This window comes from Pogoniulus pusillus, chromosome Z (assembly GCF_015220805.1).
Source record: "Pogoniulus pusillus isolate bPogPus1 chromosome Z, bPogPus1.pri, whole genome shotgun sequence".
NCBI classification, from domain to species: Eukaryota; Metazoa; Chordata; class Aves; order Piciformes; family Lybiidae; genus Pogoniulus; species Pogoniulus pusillus.
In genome coordinates, this window is record NC_087309.1 from 37451948 (window position 1) to 37471451 (window position 19504).

At 44.0% G+C, this 19504-nt stretch overlaps 1 protein-coding gene across 1 annotated transcript in view; it reads left to right on the forward strand.

The window, feature by feature from the left end:
• ADGRV1 (adhesion G protein-coupled receptor V1) overlaps positions 1-19504 on the forward strand; it is a 450458-nt gene that overhangs the window by 317776 nt on the left and 113178 nt on the right. The window contains 1 exon segment of the mRNA XM_064176319.1: positions 1929-2107. Within this exon segment, the coding sequence (XP_064032389.1) occupies positions 1929-2107 (179 nt within the window).

Consider the following 19504-nt stretch of genomic DNA (forward strand, 5'->3'; position numbering starts at 1 on the left):
TTCTTTATTTTCTTTGAAGGGCTTCCTTGCTCGTAGTGCAAATTCTACCTGGTAGTTCTGCTCATACTACCATGAGAGAGTGATTTACCTTTGGAATTGACTGCCCAGGGAGGTGATGGAGTTGCTGTCCCTGGAGGTGTTCAAGAAAAGCCTGGATGAGGCACTAAGTGCCATGGTCTAGTTGACTGACTAGGTCTGGGGGATAGGTTGGACTGGATGATCTTGGGAGTCTTTTCCAACCTGGTTGATTCTATGATTCTTTCAGGAGTTTCCAGCTGTTCCCTTCCTTCACTTTGAATCATCTGTGGTTTTAAATTCTTAGGTATCCTGTCATATGATGATCATCTTAAGAAGATACAGTTGCAGAAGTGCATGTGAATTTATACTCACTTACTTGTGTGTTTTTTCCCGCAACTCTTACACAAAATTATACAAAATTCCAGAACCATTGAGTTCTCAGGGACATCTTGAGATTGACCAGTCCAACATCTGCTCAGACATGGTCAGCTAGGGCAGGTTGCCCACAACCACATTCAGTTAGAACAGTAAGTTACTCACGGGACAGCAGTGTGCCCTTGTGGCCAAGAAGGCCAGTGATATCCTGGGGTGCATGAAGAAGAGTCTGGCCATCAGGTGAAGGAAGGTTCTCCTCCCCTTTCTCCTCTGCCCTAGTCGGACTGCATCTGGAGTATTGTTTCCAGTTCTTGTCTTCCCAGTTCATGAGGAACAAGGATACACTAGAGAGTGTCCAACAGAGGGCTATGGTAATGATGAAGGGACTGGAACATCTCTCTGATGAGGAAAGGCTGAGAGACACAGGGCTGTTTAGTCTGGAGAAGAGCAGCCTCAGAGTGGACCTTATTTGTGTGAATAAATACTGGAAGGGTGGGTATCAAGAAGAAGGGGCCAGTCTCTTTTCAGTAGTGTCCTGTGATAGGATGAGGGACAATGGGTACAAACTGCAACACAGGAAGTTCTACCTCAGCATGAGTTAAAAATTCTGTACTGTCATGATGACAGAGCACTGGAATAGGCTACCTTGGCAGACAGGTCTCTGGACACTTTCAGGACCCATCTGGATGTGTTTCCTGTGTGACCTACCCTAGATAATCCTGCCTTTGGCAGGGTGCATGGGCTAGATGACCTTCAGAAGGCTCTTTAAACCTCTGCCACTCAATGATTCTGTGATCTCTAAAGATAGAGGCTCTGCAATCTCCCAGTTCCACAGGCTCATCCTGTGTTTGACCACTCCTACAGTAAAAAAAGCTTTTGAGCACTGATGAAGAAATTTGATCTCCCTCTTTGTCTCTACCAACCATCAGATATTTATTCACATATGTAAGATCCTAAACCTCCCCTTAACCAGGCCGAATTGTACCATCTCTCTAAGCCTCTTCCCACAGAGGAGATGCTTCAGTCTATCAGACATCTTCATGGCCCTTTCCTGAACTGGCTCCATGTCTTTGTTGTGCTGGTGAGCCCAGAATTGAACCACAATCAGAACCATTGAGGGAAATCAGTGTGTTTCATACAAGGAAGGACATAGAGCTGAACAATAGCATAAAAAAATCCAATGCACATCAGATTTGTCAGTACTATTCTCCGTAACCATCCAAGAAGAGAGCAACCTTTGTACCACAGAGCTATTTTTGTGTTTTTTACTAAACAGGGTGTCCCTTCCTCTCTGACAATCTAATGCCAAATCTAACAGTTATATAAATAAGCTTCTTTTATAATCTGTCTCTTTTGATTACAGAGAAGAAAATGAGAACTAAATATTTGTGTTGAAAAATATTTATATATACAGATGTTCTGGGACAGAAATATTTTGCCTTATGCCTTTCAGGGTGATTTATTTTTGGTGGTGGTGGTGAGGTTAGCTAATCATCCACCAAGTCTGCTGATGAATGTTCTACATTCTTCTTCAGGCAGTTAATTTCTGGTACGTCCTGGTGATGAATGATGAACACACAGAGCGGCGCTATCTGCTTTACTTCCTTTTGAGTTGGGGGCTTCCAGCTTTTGTGGTGATCCTGCTTCTCATTATCCTGAGAGGAATCTATCATCACAGCACAGCACAGATTTATGGCCTTGTCCACGGTGATCTGTAAGTTTTTCTTTAAAAGTACATGAGCTATTTTACTCTCTGTATTGTTTTACATTGCATTTTCTTACATGTAGAGGGGTGGATATGCATGCAGCCAGATGCAGGAAGGAGCAGAGGGCTTCCTCATTTGGTGGGGATGCACCCCACTGCGATACAGCACCTACTGTGCCATTAAGTTTTACTCCAGTTTCTCCACAGTTCCATCCTGAGCTGAGCACTGGCGGAGCCAACTTGAGCACATCTGCTTGGTGGGTACATTGTATTTATTCTTTTCTGGAACTATGCATTTCCAGGGTAAAGTATGGAAATGGCTACTGTTGTAGAAGTGAGCAGAAGGGCATGTTTTGTGTTTTAATTCCATTTAGTTTCTCTGTTTGAAATAACAACCAAACTTAAGCCTTAAGTGTCCATCTCTTAGAATATTGAATGTATTTTGTGCTTATCTGTCCTACAACACTGACACGTCAAATACTTTTCCTGAAGTGATTAAATACTGTATTCCAAATTGTTCCAAATTTGAGCATTGATATAATACCAGTTATTAACACAGACCTTTAAAAGCTGCTGTATAAAACCTCAGAAAACCTCATTAGAACAATACATCTGTGTAGAATTTGAGAGATTTAAGTGGAATCATACACAGATAAATATTTTTGTTCTCCTTCCTTATCTTTTTTACTGTGGCTTCTTTTTCAAGCAAAGCTATTTTATGATAATAGGCATTCCAGGATGCAAGGCTATTATGTTTATTCACTTTATGTCACAGTTAAGTGGCTCATGCACAGGGCAGAATAAACACGCAACTTGTTTTTAAAATAACAGAAAAATGTACAAATTCTTTTAATGAAAAATTCTTACAGGGATGCTTGCAAAGCAGGCCCAAAATAGGAGAATATCTTACTGTCTTTAATAAAAGAGGAAAATACAATGTGCATCGTTCCGTTGTGACACAACAAAGTTCAGTGCACTGTTGTTTTTGTTACACAAAGGGAATTTGTGCAACAAGAAGTAGATACTGATATTCATTATTTGTGTGTTTGATTGTATGCACTTACATATACACATGCCTTTATAAATATTATTTATATGTACATGTATATGTGTGTAAGGAAGAAGGATACCTGGTACAGATTTAAATGAGCTACAGTGGGTACTACAAGCTCTTTAGCCATGTTGGCCAGGCTTTCATCCCACAGTAACAGGCACCAATTCTCAGCTGAAAAGAGTATCTGAGGTCCCCAACAGCAGACAATTTCTGTTATTCATGCTGCATCAGGGAGTGCTGCGTAGCTCTCTGTCATACCATACTCATAAATACTTCTCACAAGGGTATTGTATTTTCCTGTATAGTAAAATGCTTCTATGTGCATAGTAAACACAAGAAATATGTGTAACCTAATCAAGTCTTCTGATTGCAATCAGACAGTGGGGTGATGGTGTCATTAGGCAATGAGTCATACTTTTAGTTGTTTTAGTTGGGTGTCCATGCCTCAGTCTTTCAAAACCAAGGGAAAAAAAGACACCTAAATTCTCGTAAAATGATTAAGTAGATGTAAATTATTTGCTCCAAATCATTTCCCAAATGAAATATAAAGCTTTTCCAGAGTCTTATTAAAGTGGGCAAGTGCCAGAAATCATCCCAAGATTAAAGAGTGAGAAGATTATTCCAGCTCAGTCAATAAGAGCACTGTAAGGAGACATCTGCAAGGATTTTCTTAACATCAGTGCTAATTCCTAATTTACAGAGCACTTTAAAACTTGCTCCTAATTACACAAAGAGGCCTTTCAAAGCCAGAACGTGGGAAAGAGGGCAGATTGGACTACATAACTTGGTTTCAGACCAGGATGTAGCAGTGGGAAAAATAACAGAGATTTCCCAAATGAAGGTCATGGAATCATAGAATGGTTTAAGTTAGAAGGGACCTTGAAGATCATCTCATTCCAACCTCCTGCTATGGGCAGAGACACTTTCCACTAGACCAGGTAGCTCAAGGGCTCATCCATCTTGGCCTTGAACACCTCCAGGGATGGGGCTTCGACTGTCTCCCTGGGCAGCTTGTTCCAGTGTCTCGCCAACCTCACTGTAAAGAATGTCTTCGTAATCTCCAGACTAAATCTACCTTTCTCAAGCTTTAAGCTGTTGCCTCTTGTCCTATCATTACAAGCCTTTCCTGGTCTTCTTGTAGTCCTCTTCATGTACTGGAAGGCTGCTCTGAGGTCTCCCCGAAGCTTTCCCTTCTCCAGACTGAACAACCCCAACTCTCTCAGCTTGTGCCTGTAGGGGAGGTGCTCCAGCCCTCTAATCATCTTTGTAGCCTGTTCTGGACCAGCTCCAGCAGTTTAATGTCCTTCTTCTGCTTGAGGAACCAGAACTGAACTCAGTGCTCCAGGTGATGTCTCACACACTAACTTCAGTATCAGGCTTAGAAATAGTTTTAGAACAATGGAGTGCTGCTTAGGAGTTCATTTCATCTGAGAGCTGGGAGACTGCTTAAAGTAATAAAAGCAGTGAAACATCTTAGCTCTCTCCTCCATGCTACTCATTTTGGCATTACTGTGGTGTCCAACCAACCGTTTTGTGGCTAACCACAATGCCATAGGCACAATTAATAGCCAATGGGGATGACTATGCTGAAAGAGCTTCATTTTATGCTTGTGTTGAACCAAAAATTGCTTCAGTTGTGTCAGATTTTGTGCTTTGAAAAGTTATTATGCGGTGGTGTTCCTTCAGACACATGTACTTTCTGCTGTGACTCCCATAATGTGGCACACTACAGAACAGGCTGCTATGACAGTGACAGCATATGCATACTAGCAATTACTTTCACAACTAGATGAGTGGCATGAACAGTGCATGCTGGCATTGTATGCATTTTTTTTATGACACTGGTAAATTTGTCTGTATCAGTGCCTCAGAGCAGCATAGTGTTTCTTTCAGATCAGAGCTCAGTGATGTGCCAAAGAGCTATAGAGCAGGAGAACTCTCTTTTACTCTGCCTGCCTTTGCTAATTCCCCCATTGCTCAGCTGCAGAGGTGGAAGGCTGTTTGAACAGGACCAGAAAAGCTGCAGCTGAAAGACATGTTGGCAAAAGCTGGATGAAAGAAATAATGAAATGTGTGTTTGCAGAGGATGGCTTTGAATATAGGGAGAGTCTGGGTAGCTGTGAAGAGAAATGTGGACGTTCTGTGTATCTCTGACACAATACCTTTATAAATTAGTAAGATTTGATCCATCTTAAAAATATGCATTAGTTCTCATGTCTTCTTGTAAAAAGAAATAAAAAGTTGTTTAGCCTGGAGAAGAGGAGGCTCAGGGAAGACCTCATTACTGTCTACAACTACCTGAAGGGAAGCTGTATCCAGGTGAGACTCGGTCTCATCTCCCAGGCAACCAGCAAAAGAACAAGGGGACACGTCTCAAGTTGTGCCAGGGGAGGTATATGCTGGATGCTAGGAGGAAGTTCTTGACAGAGAGTGATTTGCCATTGGAATGGGCTGCCCAGGGAGGTGGTGGAGGCACTGTCCCTGAAGGTGTTGAAGAAAAGCCTGGATGAGGCACTTAGTGCCATGGTCTGGTTGACTGGATAGGGCTGGGTGCTAGGTTGGACTGGATGATCTTGGAGGTCCTTTCCAACCTGGTTGATTCTACGATTCTATGCAGGTGTCTGTAACCTCACCCCTGCTTAATTTCTGTGTGTAATAAACCTTGGCTCAACTATGAAACTTCAGAGTATACAGCTGACTTGTAGAAAGAACCTGGATAGGCATTGCCAACTATCCATGTTTTTACTTTTTTGTGTCATGGTAAAGACTCACATGAAGGTTTGTCAGTGTCTGTAAATTAAATCCCTACTGTGTCTCTAAGTGTGTGCTGTATACCCTGGTTTCCAGTAACCAGGCTCTACAAATGTATATCCTTGGCTATGAATTGTCATGGTGGCTGAGGCATTAGTGTTTTTCAGTGATAAGAGGCAGGTGTCAGCTCCTTCCAACTCAGTCATAACTGAAATTTGAATTAAACTCTGAACTCAGTGATATAAAATATTTATAAACAGATACAGATATATGCTATCTTTCTGTATTTCTCGATTTTTATGTCATACAGACAGTTTTCCAGCACTTGTTAGAATGTACTACAATCTCTGTCTAAAATGCGTCTGACTAAATATATCTTCTAAGGACATAAATTCCACCATATAAAGTACAAGCTATTTCAAAAGAGTTATTTCCTTTTGTCATTTCTCACTACATTGAATGTCACCATGACTTTGTGTTGTGACATAAGAAGGGACCTCAGGATAACCTTTTTCTTCCGTTTGCTTTGGTTTGGTTTTTTTTTCCTTGTCTCCCATCTGAATGTCTCTTTCAACAAACTCAACCTGCAATTTGCATTTCTTTACACTCTTCTTCTTTTGAGGAGAATTTTTCTTGTTGAATAAGAAAAACTTATGAATGTATGAGTTTACAAGAATTCTGCTGAAAATCAAATTCCCAGGCTTACTGTGATTCCCAGACTTCACACAGTTCAATGTTTGCTGTTATCCTGGTATACATGGCCTCATTTCTGAAAGTCTTTTAATTGATGTTGTGAAATAGATTTTTTTTCTTTTTTACAGCAATATGTTTAAAATAAGTAGAAGATTTCTAATATATCTTTTAATGTACACAGACAGTGTTTGCCTGGTACAGTGAGACATATATGGAGGCAAATCAAAGCTGTAGAAACTGACCAAGAGAGATGTAAAGTGCAGTAGAGAGGTGAGGAGAGGATTACATTAAATCTAGTTCCCACCAGTTTCATCCCAGTGTCAGTGGTGGTGACTTTGAGGAAAAAAGTCAGCAATCACAGAATCATAGAATATATATCATATCCTTTAGAGGAACTGAATCACAGCATTTTCAGACTGCAAACAGTTCTGGAAAGCACTGCAAGTGTAGATGTAAGAGCTCAAACTGGTGAATGACTTCAGACTAGCAACAAGTCACATCATAAGCTCAGGGGTGACCTTATTGCTGTCTACAATTACTTGAAGGGAAGCTGTAGCCAGGTGGGGGTCAGTCTCTTCTGCCAGGCAACCAACAACAGAACAAGGGGACAGAGTCTGAAGTTGTGCCAGGGGAGGTATAGGCTGGATGTTGGGAGGAAGTTCTTGCCAGAGAGAGTGATTTGCCATTGGAATGGGTTGCCCAGGGGGGTGGTGGAGTTGCCGTCCCTGGAGGTGTTGAAGAAAAGCCTGGATGAGGCACTTAGTGCCATGGTCTAGTTGATTGGACAGGGCTGATAGGTTGGTCTGGATGGGGGGGTTGATAGGGTGATAGGTTGGACTGGATAATCTTGGAGGTCTCTTCCAACCTGGTTGATTCTATGATTCTATGTTGATTCTATGATCTGTTACTGAAGCTGGGTTTGGCCTCATGACATCTTAAAACTCTCTCACAAAACCAAAAAACGTCAGTAAAAGCTCCTCCAAAATGGAAGTCCTTGACTATATATTAGCTTTCTGATTTCTCATTTAACCCTGATAATGTAGTTGTCCACACTTGTGCACAAGTGGAAACTTTAATATCCTTTGAAGTCAGTGGAACCACACCCATTTGCAGGGTTTTGCATTAAATCATGTGAGATCAGAGACCAGAATTACTTAATTACAAGTATCAGGATTTTGTGCACAAAAGTGAACGTAAAGGTTAGTTATGCTACCTTTGCTGGACTTGTGCTTAGGAGATTGACCACAGGTGTTGCTAAAACAAAAGTATTACTCTAAACTTGGGCAAGAAACACAGCTCAGAGGTGCTTGAACTTTGAAAGTTCAAAAGCTTTTACCTACAACAGCATTAAAGTGTGGGGTTTTTTTGATAAACTTGAGAAGTACTCATGTTGTAACTTTAAGCTTTGAGTCTCACTAGACTTTCTTCTTGGAACTGAACTCCCCCAAGAAGGCCAAAGGACTGTTTTTGTTAGAGTACAAACTAGAGGGGAAAAAAAAAAAAGGAACCTTTGAAATGGGGAAAATGGAAAGTGATTAGACATGACAGAGTGCAAGTTTATGTTTAGAAACAAGTAGCTCCTTGCCCACTGTGCCCATGCTGGTTTTCAAGCAGAGCTTTTCATAGAATCATAGAATCAACCAGGTTGGAAGAGTCCTCCAAGATCATCCAGTCCAACCTAGCACCCAGCCCTATCCAGTCAACTAGACCATAACACTAATTGCCTCATCCAGTCTTTTCTTGAACATCTCCAGGGATGGTGCCTCCTCCACCACCTCCCTGGGCAGCCCATTCCAATGGCAAATCACTCTGTCAAGAACTTCCTCCTATCATCCAGCCTGTAGTTTCCCCGGCACAACTTGAGACTGTGTCCCCTTGTTCTATTGCTGGTTGCCTGAGAGAAGAGACCAACCCCCACCTGGCTACAACCTCCCTTCAGGTAGGTTGCCAAGCTTCATCCTACCTCTTCAAATTGAAGCAAACCATACTTTTCTCGAGCTCCCAGAACGTTGTCTTTTGGTAATTTCTGAGATATGGCTCTGCTTCTTGCACTTTTAAGACTTGTTTTTCCCATCTGTCACTCCCTCCAGTTTCTGGAAGTGTCTCTTTTTCAGCAGCATCATTTACTTGCCCAAGGAAAGAGTGATCTCTCCTCTCAGGAGATCCCACCTGATGTATCCATTTTCGTTTTTAGAATCCCCTTTGGTAAACAATGTGAGCATAGAAGAATTAAATGTATCACTGTAGTACTTCACAGTTATGAAAGTGCCTGTGTAACTGGTTTCACTAATAGGGATGTGATAACACCTCATAGTAGAAAAAGGCTAAGTGTTCTCACAAATACATCTTTGTATCGTACCAGCTCCCATGATGATACCTATGAGAAATAATGAAAAAAGGCTGTCAAATGAAATTCCTTTCTAGAAAAAAACTAAACCCCTTCCATCTCCCCAGCAGTTTAGCCCAAGGCAGGGGACTTTTTCCAGCAAAGTCACTGGATCTGTAATGGTGCAGCCACATCCAAGGGACAGGAGAACACAAGGCTACAAAAGGCTGGAAACGAACTCTTTTTCTGTGTCTGTGTTACAGCTCTTTCTGTTACTCACATTGAAGTTTCTCTGAATCAAGGTCCTACAAAAGGGCATGGCACCAGGGACAAATTAATGCCTAGGAACCATAGCTAACATTATTTGGAGTAGAAACTTCACAGAAGATGTTTTGCAGTACTAGGCACCTAGCAAGGGGTGAAGGGCGTTTCATGTGCCCTCACATGAGAAGAAGTCAGGGCTGGGTTTCGGACAAGACAAGCAGTACTTTTGCTGCCTGAATGCTTGCTTTCCTTGAGCAACCAGCTAGTGATGAGATAGAAGCATGGAGACAACCAGCACTCTAAGATAATGTCTTAATTGCTGATTTGACACTGAGAGCCGTGCAGTGCACTAAAGCAGAGATAGTCTGTGCTCCCAAAGATACTCCATTACAGTGGAGCACAAATGCTGGCAGTGTAACAGGGTTTGCATTGCTCCCAAGAACAGTGAAGAACCTGAAGGCTTCAGAGAAGCACAAACCTGTGACTGATTATGCCCAGATTATATCTGGTGTAACACAGAGTGCATAAAGTTGCTTATGACAAGCAATAATTGCTTTCAAGTCTTGCCAGGACTGGAAGTTTAAGTGATAAGGCCCATAAATAACTTGCTACAAACAGAGGTTTTAACTCATATGCTTAGGTGGAGAGGGTGGGGACAATCTGGGTTCAGGGTTCAGCCTGGACAAATATACAAATCATAGAATCATAGAATGGCCTGGGTTGGAAGTGACCTCCAAAGATCATTAAGTCCAAGCCTTTCTGCATTAAACAGAGACATCTTGAACTATGTCAGGTTGCCCAGAGCCCTGCTGTGCCTCACCTTGAGTATCTCCAGGGATGATGCCTCAGCTGCCTCTCCTGGGCAGCCTGTCCCAGTGTTCCACTACTCTCATGGGTAAAGAACTTATTCCTAAATTTTGCTCCAAGGTTTGTTTGGTTTCAGACTTTTGTAAGGAGGAAATTTTCCTGAAGCAGACTAACAGACATAACTTTTTTTTAAGTTTTATTTCAAGGGCTACAACCCTACACCTTCTAATTAATTACTGCTCACACTTACAAGAAGGACCCCATCACCTTCAATTACCTGTTACACATAATGTCATACTTTATCTGTAACCAAAGGTACACTGACATTTAACCCAGCCAGACAAAATACTGGATAATGCTTTGGGTCTCATCAAGTTTCAAGATTGTTTCATTGCTGGCACAGGTTCTGGGCAGAGATCCCTGGCCTGCTAGCTGTTCCCTAAAATGGAGCCCTGCCTTCTTCAACTCAAGGACTTAGGAAACTACCAGTAACAGGAACGTTTTACCATGAGTGAGCTAATTTCTGTCCAGTTACTTGGATGAAGTTTTGTGTCCTCTTTCTCATATTACTTCAGAAATGCTGAACTTAGTTCCAAGTTTTAGAACAACATGTTTGAAACACCAGACTTTCAGAGCCATGATTAGCTAAGAGAATAGCTAAGAACAGCCAGAAAAAGCATTCAGGGATTTTAAGTGAAGTGACAGAAATGCTAAGAGGAAGAGGTTTGTATGACAAATAGATGTGAAATTAGCATCCCCTAATGTCTGAGCCTTGTTTTATGTTCTTCATGGACTTGGAAGTATCTCCTGCATGGTGCTCTCTTTCCAGCTTGTGCTTCCTGTTACCCCATGTTTTCCACCTCTTTTCTCCTGATTTCACTGGCAGATCGTTGAGAATTTCAAAGCTTTTGCAAACCACTGTTGCTAGAGCTCAGCACAGAATGACGCTTGGACATCTCGACGTGTGGCTGAACGCTGCATGCACCACTCAGCTGAAGCAGTAGGTGGGGGAAGGGCAGGGAAAAGCATTTTTTACTGGATTATTTCTTAACATTTGCTGGTTTGCCCTTCTCAGCAGGGTAAATTAGCCCATGCTGAGCTCTGTGCTACTGTAGGAGATGTATTTGTGACAAAGCAGAGCTATATTCATTGCACAACAATAAAGACATTCCCACTTATTTATCTATGTGTATATCTACTGGCCAAATTACCCTTCTTCCCAAACCTATAGCAACAGTTAAGGGAATACAGGGTTTGGCCATTTTGTGTTTTGTACTTGTGCCTTATTTTCTAAACTCACATTATTTCCAGGGAAGCTCCCTAATTTGCTACCCACTGCTAAGGGTTACTTAAAAATATATCTCACTGTGACGTGATGACTTTAATTACCTTTTATTTATCCCTCATCACCAACATATGTTTTCAGTGGAGGAAAATAGTTGAGGGTGGGAGCAGAAGATTGAGGTTTTTTTATATCTTGGCAAATATTTACTATTAACGTTAAGCAAATTTTAGCACATCAGAAACAACCACAATCACTGTGTTGGGTTTTTAAAGCATCTAAACAAAGAAAGATACATTTTGGCTGATATGAGTGATGGAATATTGAAAAGTGAGCAGAGGGAAGTATTTGTGGTTAAGATGGAAGTTCCCAAGCACTGTTAAATTCAGAGAATCACAGAATCACCAAGGCTGGAAAAGACAACTGAGATTGTCAAGACCAGTCTACAACCTAACACCACAGCATCAGCTGAACTATGCCTCCAAATGCCACATCCAATCTTTTCTTAAAGACCTCCAGGGTGGTGGTCTTTAAGGGAGGTGGTCCCTGGAGGAGTTCAAGAAAAGCCTGGATGAGGCATTTAGCCTAGATGACTGTCTAGGACTGGGTGCTAGGTTGGACTGGATGATCTTGGAGGTCTCTTCCAACCTGGATGTTTACATGATTCTGTGATTCAGGGATGGTGACTCCACCAGCTCCCTGAGCAGACCGTTCCAGTGCATGATCACCCTTTCCGTGAGGAAGTGCTTCCTGATATACAACATTCTGATAAGGTAGTTTTGAAAGGTTGAAAAGATAGTGGTGAAAATTTCACCCACAAATGACTCTGGGGCCTGATTCTTCAGACAGGTTCAGATGAGGAGATTTTTGTGTCTGAGCAAAACTTCGAAGCCTCTCAGTGCTATGGCAAGAGTAGCAGAGAACGTCAGTGGTGCAGGCTTGCATCACTGCCAGTAGCAGCTTTTAAGAGCTTTGTATTTCCTTTCAGGTTGTGTAAGATATTAGCAAGATAGCTTCTCCTACTTTATGGTCTTTAATTAGGAGAATGCCACCTACAGCTACTAAAAAAGTTTGTTCTCAGTTTATCTGTTTCCCAACAGTGTAGAAAAGCCTTCATCTCCTGTGATGGAATATAGCAGGAAATGCTAAAATATCCTATAGTGGGATCAGTACCAGCAGCTGGCTCTGACTGCTTCAGTGACACAAAGAGGCTGTTTGTAAAGTGTTTATAGCTAACCTCTTGTATTTGATCTTCCTCAGAGGAGTAGATATATTAAAAAAAAAATTGTTTTTTTCATTTTGAACTTCACCACAGGATTGTTCTGAAGTCAGTCAATTCTGTGCTCACAATTTAGCCCCATGAAGTAGAATCATTGAATTACAGGATGTTTTCAGTTAGAAAGGACCTTTTAAATGTCATCTAGTCCAACCACTCTGTGCTCAGCAGGGACATCTGCAACTAGAGCAGGTTGCTCAGAGCCCTCAGTAACCTGATCTGGAACATTTCCAGGGACAGGGCATCTACTACCTCTCTGTGAAACCTGGGACAGTGTCTCACCACCTTCAGCATAAACTATTTCTTCCTTCTCACCAGTCTGAATCTCCCTCTTCTAATTTAAACCCATCATCCTTTGTCCAGTCACAAGAAGTCATGCTGCTGATTGATACCCGCCTGAACATGAGCCAGCAGTGTGCCCAGATGGCCAAGAGGGCCAGTGGCATCCTGGCCTGCATCAGGAATGGTGTGGTCAGCAGGAGCAGGGAGGTCATTCTGCCCCTGTACTCTGCACTGGTTAGACCTCACCTTGAGTACTGTGTCCAGTTCTGGGGCTCTCAATTTAAGAGGGACATTGAGATGCTTGAGTGTGTCCAGAGAAGGGCAACGAGGCTGGTGAGAGGCCTTGAGCACAGCCCTACGAGGAGAGGCTGAGGGAGCTGGGATTGTTCAGCCTGGAGAAGAGGAGACTAAGGGGTGCCCTCATTGCTACCTGAAGGGTGGTTGTGGCCAGGGGGAGGTTGCTCTCTTCTCTCAGGTGGCCAGTGCCAGAATGAGAGGACACAGCCTCAGGCTGTGCCAGGGGAGATTTAGGCTGGAGGTGAGGAGAAAGTTCTTCACTGAGAGAGTCATTGGAGACTGGAATGGGCTGCCCGGGGAGGTGGTGGAGTCGCCGTCCCTGGAGCTGTTCAAGGCAAGATTGGACGTGGCACTTGGTGCCATGGTCTAGCCTTGAGCTCTGTGTTAAAGGGTTGGACTTGATGATCTGTGAGGTCTCTTCCAACCTTCGTGATACTGTGACACTGTGATGCTCAGAGGCTTTCCCCCAGATTTCACAGTATCACAGTATCACCAAGGTTGGAAGAGACCTCACAGATCATCAAGTCCAACCCTTTACCACAGTGCCCAAGGCTAGACCATGGCACCAAGTGCCACATCCAACCTTGCCTTGAACTGCCCCAGGGACGGCGACTCCACCACCTCCCCGGGCAGCCCATTCCAGTGTCCAATGACTCTCTCAGTGAAGAACTTTCTCCTCACCTCCAGCCGAAATTTCCCCTGGCACAGCCTGAGGCTGTGTCCTCTTGTTCTGGCACTGGCCACCTGAGAGAAGAGAGCAACCTCCCCCTGGCCACAACCACCCTTCAGGTAGTTGTAGACATCCCTTTTACAAACTGAAAGGCCAGAAGATGAAGATGTCCCTGGAGCCTTCTGTTCTCCAGGCTGAACAACCTCAACTCTCTCAGCCTGGCCTCACAGCAAAATAATTCCAGCCCTTACATCATTGCTATGGCCTCCTCTGGCCCCACTCCACCACGTCTATGTCTCTGCTGTGCTGAGAACTCCAGAGCTGGCCCAAGCACTGCAGATGAGGTCTCATCAGCTTGGAGCAGAGTGGGAGAATCCCTTTCCTCCACCTGCTGCCCACACTGCTGAACATGGACACACTGGACATGGCTGGATCTGGTCTGCAAGTGTAGATTGCTGGTTCGTGTCCAGCTTTTCACCCACCAGCACCTCCAGATCCTTTTCTGCAGATCTGCTCTCAATCCTTCAGCTATGCCTGGTGCAAGTGTTTGCCCAATGCAGGTGCAAGTCTTTGCTGTTGGCCTTGTGGAACCTAATGAGGTTCACATGGCTCCACATCTCAAGGTCTTGACATCTTGTCCCTCAGTCATGTCAAATGCATCACTCAGCTTGGTGTCACCTGCAAACTTTCTTGAGGGTTCACTTTGTCTCATGCCTGGTGTCATTGATGAGGATACTGAACAGCACAGGCCCAAGTACAGATCCGTGAGGTACATCTCTTGTACAAAGATATTGACTGGATTTAGTGCACTGAGCAGAGATTTGGAAGGCAAACTCTTGTCAGCAGTAGGTAACAGCACCAGTAACTAAAAGCATATCTCACCAAACTGCTGAGGTACATCTAAGTGAAAGAAGGATGACCATGAGGCAGCAGTATCCTTACAACCAAGAGGGACAGTAGTGTCTTGGAGTGAATTAGAAATTGTGTAGTGAGTACGTTGAGAGAGGTTCTCCTCTCCCTCTACTCTGCCTTGGTGAGGCCTCATCTGGAATACTGTGACCTGTTCTGAGCTTTTCACTTCAAGAAAGACCTCAGAGAACTGCTTGAAAGAGTCCAGCACAGAGCCACAAAGACGCTGGAGAGTGGAACATCTCCCTTATGAGAAAAAACTGAGGGAGCTGAGGCTCTCTGGCTTGGAGGAGACTGAGAAATGCCCTCATTCATGTTTATGAAGATATACAGGTTAGTGTCAGGAGGATGGAACTAGGCTGTGCTTGGTGATGTCAGGGAACAAGGCGCAAACTGGAGCAGAGGAGATTCCACCTGAACACAAGGAAAAGCTTTTCCACAGCAAGAATGGTAGAGCACTGGCACAGGCCACCCAGAGAGGTTGTGGAGTCTTCTCTGGAGACATTCAAAATCCATCTGGATGCATTTGTCTGTGACCTGCCCTGGGTGATCCTGCTCAGGCAGCGTTACAGGCTGGGGACAGGGTGGCTGGAGAGCAGGCAGGCAGAGAGGGACCTGCGGGTACTGGTGGATAGTAGGCTGAAGATGAGCCAGCAGTGTGCCCTGGTGGCCAAGAGAGCCAAGAGAGCCAATGGCATCCTGGACTGCATCAGGAACAGTGTGGCCAGTAGAACAAGGGAGGTTATTCTGCCCCGGTACTCAGCACTGGTCAGGCCACACCTTGAGTACTGTGTCCAGTTCTGGGCTCTTCAATTCAAGAGAGTTGATGAGGTGCTGGAACATGTCCAGAGAAGGGTGACAAAGCTGGTGAAGGGCCTGGAACACAAAGCCTATGAGGAGAGGCTGAAGGAGCTGGGGTTGTTTAGCCTGGAGAAGAGGAGACTAAGAGGTGCCCTCATTGCTGTCTACAACTACTTGAAGGGAGGTTGTAGCCAGGTGGGGTTGGTCTCTTCTCCCAGGCAACCAGCAGTCCTGGCTCACTGGAGAGGTCCCTGAAGACTGGAAGCTGGCCAATGTGATTCCCATACACAAGAAGGGTCGTAAGGAGGAGCCAGAAAACTACAGACCTGTGAGCCTGACCTCAGTGCCAGGCAAGGTCATGGAACAGGTCATCTTGGCTGCCATCACAAAGCACCTACAGGATAGCCAAGGGATCAGGCCCAGCCAGCATGGGTTTAGGAAGGGCAGGTCCTGCCTCACCAACCTGATCTCCTTTTATGATCAGGTTACCTGCCTGGTGAATGTGGGGAAGGCTGTGGATGTAGTCTACTTGGACTTGAGCAAAGCCTTTGACACTGTCTGCCACAAGAAGCTCCTAGCCAAGCTGGCAGCTCATGGTTTGGACAGATTCACTCTGTGCTGGATCAAGAACTGGCTGGATGGCAGAGCTCAGAGAGTGGTGGTGAATGGTGCCACATCCAGTTGGCAGCCAGTCACAAGTGGTGTTCCCCAAGGATCAGTGCTGGGCCCAGTCCTGTTCAATATCTTTATTGATGATCTGGACAAGGGCATTGAGTCCAGCATCAGTAAGTTTGCAGATGACACCAAGCTAGGAGCAGGTGTTGATCTGTTGGCAGGTAGGAGAGCCCTGCAGAGGGACCTGGACAGGCTGGATGGGTGAGCAGAGGCCAATGGGATGAGATTTAACAAGGCCAAGTGCAGGGTTCTGCACTTCGGCCACAATAACCCCAAGCAGAGCTATAGGCTGGGGACTGAGTGGCTGGAGAGCAGCCAGGAGGAAAGGGACCTGGGGGTACTGATAGATAGTAAGCTGAAGATGAGCCAGCAGTGTGCCCAGGTGGCCAAGAGAGCCAATGGCATCCTGGCCTGCATCAGGAACAGTGTGGCCAGTAGGACAAGGGAGGTTATTCTTCCCCTGTACTCAGCACTGGTCAGGCCACAGCTTGAGTACTGTGTCCAGTTCTGGGCCCCTCAATTCAAGAAAGATGTTGAGGTGCTGGAACATGTCCAGAGAAGGGCAACGAAGCTGGTGAGGGGCCTGGAGCACAAATCCTAAGAGGAGAGGTTGAGGGAACTGGGCCTGTTTAGCCTGGAGAAGAGGAGGCTCAGGGGTGATCTTATTACTGTCTACAACTACCTGAAGGGGCATTGTAGCCAGGTGGGGGTTGGCCTCTTCTCCCAGGTAACCAGCAATAAAACAAGGGGACACAGTCTCAAGCTGTGCCAGGGTAGGTATAGGCTGGATGTTAGGAAGAAGTTCTTCACAGAGAGAGTGATTTCCCATTGGAATGGGCTGCCCAGGGAGGTGGTGGAGGCACCGTCCCTGGGGGTCTTCAATAAAAGACTGGATGAGGCACTCAGTGCCATGGTCTAGTTGACTGGATAGGGCAGGGTGCTAGGTTGGACTGGATGATCTCGGAGGTCTCTTCCAACCTGGTTGATTCTATGATTCTATGAACAGAACAAGGGGACACAGTCTCAAGTTGGGCCAAGGGAGGTCTAGGCTGGATGTTAGGAGAAAGTTCTTCCCAGAGAGAGTGATTGGCATCGGAATGGGCTACCCAGGGAGGTGATGGAGTCACCGTCCCTGGAGGTGCTGAAGAAAAGCCTGGATGAGGCACTCAGTGCCATGGTCTAGTTGACTGGATAGGGCTGGGTGATAATGTTGGACTGGATGATCTTGGAGCTCTCTTCCAACCTGGTTGATTCTGTGATTCTATGATCTGTGTAAGTGATATTAAATTTGATTGTCAGTATGAGTTATGCAGAACCACTACATCTAGTGGAGTGACTGCAATAAAAAAATTACAGTGAGGGCTGATCCTGGGCATTTATTATGCTGCAGCAAAATATGCACATTTAAAAATGTGTCTGCACTAAATACTGTTTTGAAGCAGGAAAGAGAACCTCTTGAATGACATTCCATTACTCTTCTTGCCAAAGGGCAGGATTGTGAATATGAGTCCTGTATATGTCTGGCGGTTTGCACAGCCAAATTCATATAAAAATCCTTGTTTTAAAGAATGGATAGAAAAAGTCAGCTAATTAAGGCTTTCTGCCATGAAATATAGTACAGAGGAAATATTTTCTGCATATAAGAAACTGAGTGTGAAGTAGTAAAAAATCCAAAGAATAACCAGAAGAATAGATAGTTGTTTCAAAGCAGAAATGGCTGATACACAGGGAAGAAGCCTTAGGTATAAATAGCAGCAAGATAATTCTCTGAAATCAGGCATGCAACTCCTTATATAATTTTAAAATTGCAGTGTTAACAAAAGCCCTACTCCCAGAGATTTCAAGCAGGTTTCTACCAGCTTATTTTTCTGGTTGAATGCTGGAGGCTGCAAGTCTTCTGGGACAATCTGCCTCAAGACTCCGGAGCTTCCAATGCCTTGGAAGCCTAAACTGTATTAATGCAGTCCTTCTGCTAGGTCCTTGCTGCTTCTCCTTTGTTAATTGGCTCTTCCTTAGTGTTTACTTCCACAGGAGGGAGAAAAAAAACCAAAACAAAACAAACAAAAGTAGGCATAGAATTGTTCTGAAGAACTTTCTAGGGGATGGTATAATGAGAAGACTGAAACCCAGAGTGCCGTATTCTAAAACAACAGCAGATGACATTTTGGGTTCTCACTATAGAAAAACATTGCTAAGGCATTTTGTTTTCCTCTTCTTCCCAACTGTTTAGCTCTACAGTAACAATAACAGTAGAGAAAACCAAGGAAACTGTTTTTTTGGGTGGGATTTTTTTGCTTTATTATGCAATAGGTCTGGTTTATTGACAGGACTGTTGTTGCACATGCAGACTCAAACTGACTCTTCTGAAGATCCTGTTCTTTGCTGTTTCAAAACAGCGTCTTGGCACTTCTTCGTTCTTTGTTCGTGATGGGCTGGATTTTCCCTGCTGTTTTCCATTGTTGGTAGCTGTTCAGTGAGTACCTCCGTTAATGAAAGTGGTGCTACCCATAATTGATTTTGACATGTGAGTAAAGGTTATAGGGTCATATTTCCAGCAGCAATTCTCACTAGCTTGGAGTTGTTTTTCAAACAATTGTTGGGACAATCTGTCCGAGTGTAAACAAGAACGAGCAAGCCTTGGCTTGATTTCTGGCAATTGTAAGTTCTTCTGCCTTCTGAGTTTACATTTTTTACCCAAAATGGTCTAGCTGTGTGGGTTTTTTAATCTTTTTTCACTCTTTCTCCTCTTCCCCTCACTTTTTTTTTTTTTTCCCAGCATAAAGGAAAGAAACTAAAAGAAAACTAAGTAATGCCAAATAGTTCACTATCACATTATCACTCTATAAAATCTGGGAAATCTGTTATGAAGTATTTTGCATTTTCTTTAAGACTTAGCTCCAGTGAAAGAATTAATTTCCCCACATCAAATTCTATATGAAATAAAAGGCATGGGACCATCTCTGAGCTGTTCTGCATGAGCAATAATCTGATTTGGATTGATCAAACATTTGCCCCGGGTTGCCCAGGATATCTGTGAATGCTCCCTTCCTGGAAGTGTTTAAGGCCAGGCTGGATGAGGCCTGGAGCATCCTGTGTTGTAGTGGGAGGTGTCCCTGCTTATGGTGGGAGGCTGGAACTCGATGATCTTTGAGGTCCTATCCAACCTAAACCATTCTGTGATTCTATGAAACATATAACACAGCTTTAATTTTGTTCATATCGAAGAGCATCTACAGCAGTATCACAGGCAGTAAGAGATTTCTGGGGTTGCTCTATTTCCCATCACCCTGATGAGGTGATGGAGGCCAAGGACAGGATG